The sequence below is a fragment of the Lynx rufus genome, unplaced genomic scaffold (assembly GCF_022079265.1).
Source record: "Lynx rufus isolate CCGP_SWC_20201006 ecotype Redwood Valley unplaced genomic scaffold, mLynRuf1.p SCAF_17, whole genome shotgun sequence".
Classification (NCBI taxonomy): Eukaryota; Metazoa; Chordata; class Mammalia; order Carnivora; family Felidae; genus Lynx; species Lynx rufus.
The window spans coordinates 27,156,832-27,167,791 of record NW_025814831.1 but is presented as its reverse complement, the minus strand read 5'-3'; the positions used below and the strand labels follow the sequence as shown (position 1 = coordinate 27,167,791).

At 52.2% G+C, this 10,960-nt stretch overlaps 1 protein-coding gene across 1 annotated transcript in view; it reads left to right on the top strand.

Annotated features, from left to right (window-relative positions):
* Positions 1 to 6,439: 6,439 nt before the first annotated feature.
* The window catches only part of ESRRB (estrogen related receptor beta), a 109,199-nt gene continuing 104,678 nt past the window's right edge, over positions 6,440 to 10,960 (top strand). Inside the window, exon 1 of the mRNA XM_047079903.1 lies at positions 6,440 to 6,489. Within this exon, the coding sequence (XP_046935859.1) occupies positions 6,440 to 6,489 (50 nt within the window). The remainder of the gene's footprint in view (positions 6,490 to 10,960) is intronic.

The window sequence follows — 10,960 nt, the reverse complement described above, 5'->3', positions numbered from 1 at the left end:
AGCTCCACCTTAATCGAGCCATTAGGAAATGAAAACATGGCTTGAATGTTCCCAGTTTTGAATTTGGTGTCATTAATGCTGGGGAGACCGGCTCAAGCCAACATGTTTTTTTGTTCCCACTTAATAACACTTTATGTGTGTGGTGCTTTAGAATTAATTTTCCAAAAGTTTCATGTGTCTTATGAATTCTCTAAGAGAATTACCTGTGAGAAGAGAAAAATGTACATGGCCCCTGGCTAGCTCAGTCGGTAGAGCCTGCGACTCTTGGTCTCAGGGTTGTGAGTTCAAGCCCCACACTGGGGATAGAGATTACATACAAACAAATAAATAAAAATAACAAATAAAAATAATAAATAAATAAATAAATAAATAAATAAATAAATAAATAAATAAAAACATACACACAGGCATAATTTGTGAATTTGCAAAGCAAACTGTTCATTCTTTCTGTGGCTCGTGTTGACCATGAGTTTTTTTTTCAGTTAAAACTGTCATCAACCACAGTTTTCCTTTTCCCAGTGATGACACCTTAGAAACAAACTGTATGTCCTACTATTCGAAACCAACTATGTTTTATACTTAAATTGATGCAAAAGTCACAAGAAATTGGATGATAAATTAATATGTGACACAGACGAAATAAGGTCAAAGTTCTTTGTTATAAGGAAAAACCCACAATCCACTGTAATAGAAAATATTTAATTAGATCGTTCGTTTAATCAATAGCTAGTTATTCAATGCCTCTTAGGTCCCAGGTACTATCAAGGCATATTCTTCTTCTCCCCTCCTCCTCCTCGTCCTCCTCCTCCTCGTCCTCCTCCTCCTCTTCCTCCTCCCCCCCACCCCAGAAATTTGGCAGAGGATAAAGCTATTACATTCCTGATGTGTTCCTATTCTGCTGCCCATTAGAAGGGAAAAAGATCTTTGTTTCTGTGGAGGGACGTATCTCACCTTCCTCATCTCACCAGCCCACCTGTTCACTGCAGTTGCCATCTTGCATAGGACCTGCCGGAAGAAGGAATCTTTTTGATAGAGAACTTTAATATACTATTTAGCCGTGTTAGTGAGAATGGTATCTTGAGGCTCAGGAAAAAAAACAAACAAACAAAAAAAAAAACCCACGGGAACTTTGAAGTATCTGGAAGCTCTTCCAAGACCCCCAGTGGGGATTTCTGATAATGAAATGGATGGCGGTCGTAGGCGGGAACCCAAGCATTTACTCACTCAAGACGCCCCTTCATATTTTATCTTCGGTGTCATGGCGGCAGTGCTAATATACACGAGCCTTCTTGCCCCAATAATGGGCCATTACAGCTTCAGGAAAAGCCATCATGTTTCCGCAGCATTTATCTGTCAGCAGGAGACTATTATGGGAGCACAAACTCACATTGTATTAGCGTTATCAGTTAATTATGATCCGTGGGACATGTGCCAGCCAATGGGCTGACAGTCTGCTGACCACCACTCAGGAATATAACTCCACACCCCAAATTCAAGCATGTGAGAAGGGAAGGGACCCAAAGAGGTGTGTGGTTGGGGACATTTTCCCTGGCCAGGAGTCCATGGAGCCCTGGCCTGGTCAGTACTGTCCCCAGAGACGCACAAGTTAGGCTCACTGTCTAGGCCGGGCTCACCTTAGACCTCGTGGATGGTCAATGGATGCACTTCCTGGACTCGCCTCCCCCGGCCCTTACCCTGGGGTGGATCAGAAACAAGCTCGGACTGTGATTCAGACGGTTCCACGGAGTCCTCTCCTCCTTCCCGGGCTGTTGGTAAGAAGTGCTTATGCACCTTGTGTGTTTCCTGAGGCGTCATCCCGCCTGGAAATGCGGGTTCAGGGAATGTGAGGGTGGGGGACAGGGATGGAGTAACCCAAACAGTGTCCCCCATTCACTGGACTTAGGGAGCGTGTGGCAGACTCCAAAACCTCTTGTTGGCTCGTATCTTTTAGTGATGAAGCCATCAAGCCCTCTGCTCCCCCAGGGCCCACGCTGAGTTCACCAGCTCCTGCTAAGTTACCCTGCTTGAAGATGGGAAAAGCAGCCTCTTGTTGTGGGCTCAGAGCAGTACAGCACAGGGAGGGGATTCAAGAACCCGAGAGATGGGGCGCCTGGGTGGCGCAGTCGGTTAAGCGTCCGACTTCAGCCAGGTCACGATCTCGCGGTCCGTGAGTTCGAGCCCCGCGTCGGGCTCTGGGCTGATGGCTCAGAGCCTGGAGCCTGCTTCCGATTCTGTGTCTCCCTCTCTCTCTGCCACTCCCCCGTTCATGCTCTGTCTCTCTCTGTCCCAAAAATAAATAAACGTTGAAAAAAAAAATTAAAAAAAAAAAAAAAAAGAACCCGAGAGATACTGCCGGCTGCTGCCTCACGTGTGCAGAGATGACGGGTGAGGGGGGGGGCTGCCGCAAGAGCGGGAAGAGACACCCCAAGACTAGGCTCCACCAAAGGTGGGGATTTCCACCAGACCCGTGGCAGGGGGTGCCATGCGGGGGTCAGCTGCAGAGATCATGGCAAGCGATCGAGGTCACTCAGGTGGCCTTTGGGCTCCAGGTGCAGGCATTCGGACGGCCCCTTTTCAGGACTTAGCCAGACTGGGATGGGTAAGAGTGGCTGGTCAGCGTGGATCCGTGTTCCACTTGGTGCCTTCTGTGCCTGGGGGAACACTGGTTTGAGGAACAGGGTGGGCCAGGCTGTGTCTGGGTACGTTTTCCTACTTAACCTGCCAGCTGGAGCATTTCTTACGGCAGGACAGCAGGTCAGGAAATTGGTGTCCCACCAATCAGTGCTTCCTTTTTCTCCCAGGAAACCAGGTGGGGAAGGGTATGGACACATCAGCCTGGTCCCCACCACCTACCCGGCGGAGAAGTGTGTGTGGAAGGTGATGCCAGTGGCACTGTTCTGATTTGGCCTCATATTCCTTAGCAACGAGCTTGGACTCAGGGAAGGAGTAGGGAGAGAAAGTGAAGAGACACGTGAACAAAGGTTTAGGAGTTGAATAAGTAGAAATCCAGGCACCAAAGACGGCATGCTTTGCCCGTCATTCACGGTGTGACCTTGTGTAGGTCACTTCTCCACACAGGGAAATGTCTGAGTTTCCTTATCTGTAAAGTCTGGTGGTGATTCTAAATGATTCTCCAAGTCCCTCTCAGCTGTACGGTTCTGTAAATGTAATAAATATCTATTTAGAGGAGTTTGTCACAAGAACTAAGTGAGCTGCTGTCCCCTTACACCATCCACAATTACTGTTTCTAATGCCTTCTGTCCCAGAGTCCCCTTTGGCTGACATGCCCATCTGGGGGCGCCAGGATTGGGACGCAAGGTAGCGAAGGGGTGGGTGGCTTAGACCTTGGTGCTAGGGATGGGTTACAAATTGCACCTGCTCTAGGTGAACGGTGCAAGAATGAAATGATAACTGGTTGAATGAATTTCAGGGTTGATGGAACCCAAGAGCCCTGCCCACTCATTCCACTTCCCCCTGCCCCCCACCTTTGTGTTCTGGAGGAGAGAGACCTTGATAAGGTCACATGGAGATGTCAGGAGCAGATCCTGGAGTCTGCTGCACTCTCCAGCACCGCCATCTGTCCAGCTAGAGGCGTGGGACCAGACCCTGGCTTTGGGAGGAAATACCTTCCTCTGTGAGCTGGGTGAGGGCAGAGTGGAGAGAGGCTGGTCCCAGGAACAATGTAGGACCCACCACCAAGTTTGCCTGGAGAACCACAGGAAAAGCTGGACCTGCCAGGCTACATCAGGTCACCAGGGTGTCCTTGCTGGTCTACGGGCTCCCTGGCCTCACCTCAGGGCTGTAGGTGAGGTGGCTGGACAGGCACGGGGTGGGGGGGGGGAGGAGGAGGAGGAGGAGAAGGAGGAGGAAGCGGGGTCCCCAGGACCTCATTCCCTCCCTGGAGGGCAATCATCCAGTATCCAGAGAGAGGCCTTTAGCTACTTCCTCCTCATACCTTAGATGCAGACAGTGATTGTGCGTGGGCATTAGCCTCGCTTTTTCACCAACGAAACTCCGTATTTTCCCTCTTTTGCCCCTGGTGGCTTTGAATCCACTGCCCGGGGCTGTGAAGTTGTCTTTCTTTTCATGTTCTACCAAGTGTGTTCTGTCTCCAGTTAAAATTGGTGTGCCCACACAGAGCAAGGAGCCACTGATCCCACACAACCTAACCACCCTTCTGGGACAGCCAGCCTGTCCCTCAGCAGGCCCACCCCAAATTGCCATGCTTCGATTTGTTCAACAAAATATTTCTCAAGTAACTTCTCTGTATCAGGCACCATTACTCACTGGGGATTCTCTGGGAAACAAAAACAGACATGGTCCCTACCCTCATAGGGCTTATAATTTAGTGTGTGTGGGGGGGGGGGAGGGGTATTATACCAATATATATATATAATTGCAAACTGAGTAGCAAAGGTTCTGGTGCGGCCCAGAAGGTGGGGAATTCTAGGTAGCAGGTGCAAAGACAGGGCAGTATGGCGCGGGATACGGAGGGGTACAGAGAGACACATAGGAGTCTGTCCTGTGAGGCTTCCTTGTGGGGCCAAGGGAAGGACCGGGACCGTGTGCATTTTCCAGTGAGCTCCCTGGCAGCCGGGCGCTTGGAAAAGGTATTTCAGGGGGCTGGAAAGGACACAGAGAAACCGGTCACTGAGGTCTTGGCAAGAGGCGGTCATTGTGTAGAGGCCCTGGTTAAGGACAGAGGCTCTACACCCTGCTTCCATCTCTAATACAACCAAGTACCGATGTGATTAAAAAAAAATCCGGGGCTGCTGGGGGTTCTGCTGACAGAGCAGACATCTTCATCCATCTCTCCGCGAGATGCCTGCCTGAGCCCCAAGCCCGGAGAATCCCATGCGTTCCTCCACTTCAGCACATATGAAAAATCTCAGCTCTGTTTCCCAGCCTGCACGCGCTTACATTTATCCAAGTCAAGTATCATCTGTGGTCCCGCTGCCCATTCCCCGGCCCCTCCGGAGCGCCTGGCCCCTCCTGGGGTTTCTCACCACCTTCCCTGCTTTTACTTCTGAAGTGCTTGAATACTGCCTGCAGTTACACTCCATTTAGACCTTATTTGGATGATAAAATTATGTCTCCTCCCCCCCAAATTGTCTGCTGTAGAATATAGGAGAATAAGGTGGTGGTCTCTCCTGGGGGCTTCCCCCCCCCCTTTTAAGTAATTCTATACCTATCCCCTCCACACTCATTTGAATTCTCACATTATTATCTCTCTGTGGCTGGCACATCTCAAAAGATGAAAAGCCCGAGAAGAAGGATTGGGGCATGACTTATAGCTTGTTTTAGTACAGAGGCAGCCCGTAATATTCGGGTTCATGGATGGAGCAGCAGATAGGGATGCAGGTGTGTTCGTAGCTGGGGATTCAGGTGTGTATGCTGAAGCATCTACTTGCGTGCCTCGAAGTACCATGTGGCAGGTAAGTTGGTGGTTCTAACCACAATTGTGTTTTCCTAAGCAGGCAGGGATTTATTTGCTCCCGTCTGCGTCCCAGGTACATTTCTGAGAGTTGCCAATGAAGAGCATCATTTTGTACATCTAGAGAGCATTTTATAGATGCACACCCTGCATCTAGCCATATGAGAGCGGTTCAGAACCAACTGGCCCAGGTGATGAGAGCTGGGAAGGGAATCTGCTTCTCTCCTTCGTGCCTCACCTGCGGACCTGACCCTTTGCACTTTTGTGCACCAAACACAGGTCTTGAGGCTGTGAATTTCTAGGGCCTTGGCCTCTTCTGGGTGTGAGAGTGGAGCACTGTGACTCATTTTTAATTTGTAAAACAGACCCATTCTAAAAGGCTGGGGGGGGGGCGGGGGGAGTTTGGCTAGGCCTGCCAGTTAAAGGATAGGATGCCGGTGGGGGGGGATATATAAACAGCACATCTGTCAACCCCCCAATCCCACCAGCCAGTTGGATAATTTCTTTTTCTTTAACGGCCAGAGGACAGGCCTTGCCGCTCTACAGCTCAGTCCTCTCACTCCTCAGGAGGTGGGGACCTCGCCTGAGCGTCTGATTTCCATTGAAGTCTCTCTGGCTCACCCCCCTCCCCCCACCCCAGCTCGATTCTGTCACTTTAAGTCCAGCCCCTGAGAGATAGCCAATAGGAGCCAAACCATACATCAGTCTCCCAGCCTTAAAGCTACAGTAGGGTTAGTGGGCTCCAAGTCTCTGGTGCCCGAGCCTCCTCCGCGGCTTCCCGTCCCCTCTGCCCGCTGGAGTGTGTGCACGAGTGGGAGCGCTGGGCTGTGCGCGCACGGCTCTCTGCCTCCCTCTCGCCCCGCCACGGCGCTTCCTCCCACTCTGCCTTCTCCCGCTCACTGTGCCCCTGCCCGGACTCGCACCTCGCCTGTGCCCTTCACTCGCTCTTCCGCGTGATTTCCCCGCCGCCTTTCTCTACCAACTGGGAATGCTAAAACGGGACTGATGGACGTGTCAGAACTCTGCATCCCGGACCCCCTCGGCTACCACAACCAGTAGGTGCTCTGTTTCTCGGTTGGTCGGTCGGTCGATCTGTCTGCCCTTCTGCCAGTCCGGCTGCCTCTGTCCTGGGTGTCGCAGTTCTCCTTCCAGGCATTTTTGAAGTGGCAGGAACCCCGGGGGCGCTTGGGGGACGTCGGAGGGGGAAAGCCGCACACTTCCTGGGTTTCCTTCTGGGGCGGGGGTAAACCGCCTCTAACTTTTCCCGCACCCCCTTTTCCAAACCCTTACTTTTAAGTAAGAGCAGCTCTTTCTCGCTCACTCTTTCTCGCTGATCTGCCCCCGCGGCGAGAAAATATTTGAGTTTCTGTGGATTAGGGAGGAGCAGCCCAGAACAGGTGCGGGAATGTCGCAAGGATGTTCTGGCCCGTCTGAGAAAGCCTCCCCCGGGGGGCCCTTTGACTTTAAGATTTATTTCCGTACTGAAGAGCAGAAATGATCCCGGCAAGGGGGCGAAATCGAACGTGCCGCGCGGGTTTGGGAACTGCTGGCGCCCAGCGCTGCCTTGCCCGGCGGTCCCGCTGGGGCGCCCCGAGGGCGCGCACGGGGCGCGGTGGATCCCGGGCTCTCCAGCGGTGTGGGCGGCGCGGCCCCGGGCGCACTGCGTCCCGCACGCCCTGCGAGGGGGATCCCGCATCCCGCCAAGGGTGGGGACAGCCGGCCCGGGGGTGCCGCGGCGGAGGCAAAGTTGGTTCGCGGCTTTGCGGGAGGCTGCGGGCGATGGAACTGGCGGGCGCGATTTCCGTGCCCCGGGGCGGCTTCGCGCTCGCCTTTCGGGATCCCGGGGTTGTCCGAGCTGCGCGGGCGTGGGCAGCGGAGGAGGCTGCGGGACCGGACTCCCACTGGCCCCGCGCTTGGGCGGTGCGCCAAGCGCGCAGAGTGGGCAGGCGGGGACCTGATCCCCCGGAGCGGCATGTCCAGCCCGGGTTCTCCGGGGTCCTGCTCTGGCCACCCGCGGTTTCCCTTCGAGGGCCCTCCGCGCACTTGCCCCCACCTGCTCGGTACCCGCCCGGCTCTCCCCTCCCGCGCCCCGCGTCCCGCCGCGCTCGCGGCTGGTGTCCCGGCGTCTGCGTGTGGGCGCGCGCAGAGTGGTCCCTCGGAAGGCTTAAAAGAATAATAAAATGGAAACTCTGGGTTCTTCGCGGACCTGCTTAACTTGGTGCTCCTCTTCCTCTTTTTTCTCTGAAGCGAACTAAACTACCAAAGTCAGTGCCCGCTCCACCGTGCTTTCATTTTTGTACCCCATCCCGAGAACGCGACATCCCTGAAATAAATTCACTGGATAATGTGGGGTTCCAGGAAGTGTGCTTAGACCCCTCTTCGCTGCACAGACCGCCTCCACCCCCGGTGGACCACGCGGAAGAGAGGAGGCAACTTCACAGCAGTGTCTCCTGTCGATGACCAGACTGTCCCAGTCTCCACGCTGACCTTTTTGGTTCTAGTTTTAGGATTTCCCTGGGCAGTGGGTCCTTTAGGTGCCGCCAGAGTGTCGGAAGAAGATGATTTGGGATGGGAGAGGCGAGCGATCTTTAATTACAATAGATTCAGATTTCCATCTGCTCGAAAAGTGTCTCTTCGTTCTCTTTAAAGGTTACACTGATCCCGGGTCATGAGGCCGGTGGGGTGAGGATGGGGGTAGTGCCCTAAGACGCTCCCTCCTAAAGCAGGGGGTGGGAGCCGTCAAAGAAACCTCTGGGTGGGTAAGTGAGGCTGTGAACAATGTTTGATGCTCGTGGGGCATTTCCTCACATAAAATTACCAAGTACGACAAATATTGGATCTTTAAATTATTTAGGCTCCCTCTCTTCAGAGGTGACTTCTTTAGCTGAGCTGGAAATATCTATGTATTTGTCCCTGGCTCGAGTCATAGCCAGTAAATATGAAAATTCGAACGGGGGAAGTACATCCTTTGATTACGTTGACCAGAAAAGCAAGGAGAAATGGAGGGTTTAGCAGCTGGGTAATTCATCGAGGTGACGGCAACCCTGGCTTGAGTTTGAGGAGAAATATGGGCAAAGAGGGAATGTCAGGGAAGCAGAAAGGGGGGATGAGGAAGCCGAGGTCCTGGGTGTCTGGGACGGGTTTGAAGTGGAAATCATTCATAAAGTAAGCCTGACAGTAGTTTGGGCTCCCTAGCCTTCCTGGTTTCTTTGCAAAGAATTCACTTCTCACTCCATGGGGCACCGGAAAAGCCAGAGACATACCCGGCAACTCCACTGAGGAACTAAGGATCCGTGTGAGATGCCATTTCTCAAAGCCCAGGACGTGCTTGCTGGGTGGCAGCCCGAGCATTGGGGAGCTGGCCCCGTGTACAGATGTGTGCCTCTGGGCGAGCGTTTGCATCTGCTGTGGTGCAGGGACACGGAATTTCCAAGGTCGAGCTTGTGGAGGTCAGAGGCTGGAGTGTAGAGGAGGCATCTTTCTGACCTCAGCCCCCCCCCCCCCACGCCACCCGGGCTTCATGTCAAGTAGCTTTAGAGCCACTGGTAGCAAAGTAACAAAACCGGGGACTGCGTTCTTTGGTGTGTTGGAAGGACAGTAGGATGAATCCGTTCATTGCCAATAGTGCTGGTATTTCTCGGGGAACATATGCGTGAATGGGTTCGTATGCTCTGTACGTGGTTTCCACCCATGTGGCTTAGTCGACATTCCCGGACTTAAGAAAACCCAAGGGCACAGGGACCACAGTTCAGCGAGAAAGAACTCCCCAGCCCTTCTTCTCACTTGCTAACATACAGAGAGCATTTTTAATGCGTTAGTGTTATTCTCACTTTCCCAGGTGAGAAATTAACACACACACACACACACACACACACACACACACACACACACCACACAGATACATCATACCTTCATACCTTTCTCTCCTTCATTTTCATTTTCCTGTAGGTGACTCCATTACCATTTCTAATCAATATTTTATGTACATATATAATCAGCCAGGGTAGGAGTGGGTGTGCTGGCCTGCATGTGCCTGTGTACAAATGTGTCTGTGACCTGACTGGCTGGAGACCCTCGGCTTGGAAACCCAGGGAGCAGAGGTGGGGGCGGGGGGGTGGTTGGCGGGTTGCCTCACCCACCTTCCAATGACCACTTTGCCGTTGTTAAAGAAACAAAGAACAAACTGTCCTGAAGGTAAAATATGTGGGTTCACACGTAGGAAGAAATGCCACATGGTAATTCAGAATCAGTGACCCAGAGAAAAACAAAGGGGAAATTAATTTTTAATGGTACATTTAAAAATAAATCAGAATGAGGACATTAGTCTTGGTTTTCCAAGGGAGGGGCCTTAGGAAATAAACCTGGATGTGCCCGCCACCCTCCTGGAGGTGTGGGCTGCTGTGGGAGAGGATGATGGGGTGATGGGAGGCTGGACTTGTTCAGGTCTGAAGGCAGTGAGTTAGGCGGAAACAGGTTGGTGTGGAGGGCCCCAGTCGCAGGGAAGGCCCTTTCCAGCTCAGTGAGATCCTGACACCAACTGGAAATTTCCTCTTGGAGCTTATGATTTCCCCAACTCCATTTTAGGAACAATCCTCTGTTTTACCAAAATTTAAGGAAAAGATGTTTCTTTAAAAATATATGTATGAAGAAACAACCTGACCCACCAAACAGGAACTTTCCTTTCTGTTGATCTGGAGCAATCAATAAATATTCCATTTAGCTTGAGATAGGAGGGACAGAGGGGACTTTCGGGGAAAGTGCTGCCAGGGAAGTGGCCGTGATAGAGATTTTGAGTCACCTCCCTGCCTTTTCAGGGTGGACCCCGGCCCTTGCAACTTTGCCCTGCATGCAGGATTCATGTTCCTGATAACTACCTCTGGCCAACTCGTTTTTTAAAGATAATCTAAACTCATGGAAAAAAGTTTGTCTCCTTCTTTGGTCCTCTGCAAAATGCCTTGTTTCTTTGGAGCACTTGGAACTGGGAAGATCAGCGCGAGTCTAGCAGGCCAAAGGAACGGTGTGTGTGTGTGTGAGAGAGAGAGAGAGAGAGAGACTGGGAATGTGTACATTGGGATGGGCCGTGGAGTTGGCTGTGTGAACGAGCCGATTCAGGAGAGAGAATTCAGAAGACAGGCAAGCAGTTACACAAGACACAGGATGCTTTTGACGCAGTTCTGCAGTGCCCTTCTCTAGAACTTGTCTTCCCAGATGCTTGAAGTGGCTTCCCCAACATGACTGAAATTACTTGTGGTTTGAATTTAAGGGGAAGGAATAGCATTATTTAGACCATAATCCAGTCCTTCAAAGTGATGTCCAACCCACACCCTCAGTACCCCATGCCGATGCCTTCCCACACCTACCGGCCATCATCAGTCTCTGTCCATCTCTCCCCAAGTGAGCCCCTCTGCGTGCTCTTCCAGCTTGAGCAGGAGGCCGGCCCAGAATCTGCCAGAACTCCTCACAGCTCCTCTGGGAGCTTCTGTCTTGGGGTCTGGTGGCTCTTGACTGAATGTTCCTGTGGGAGAG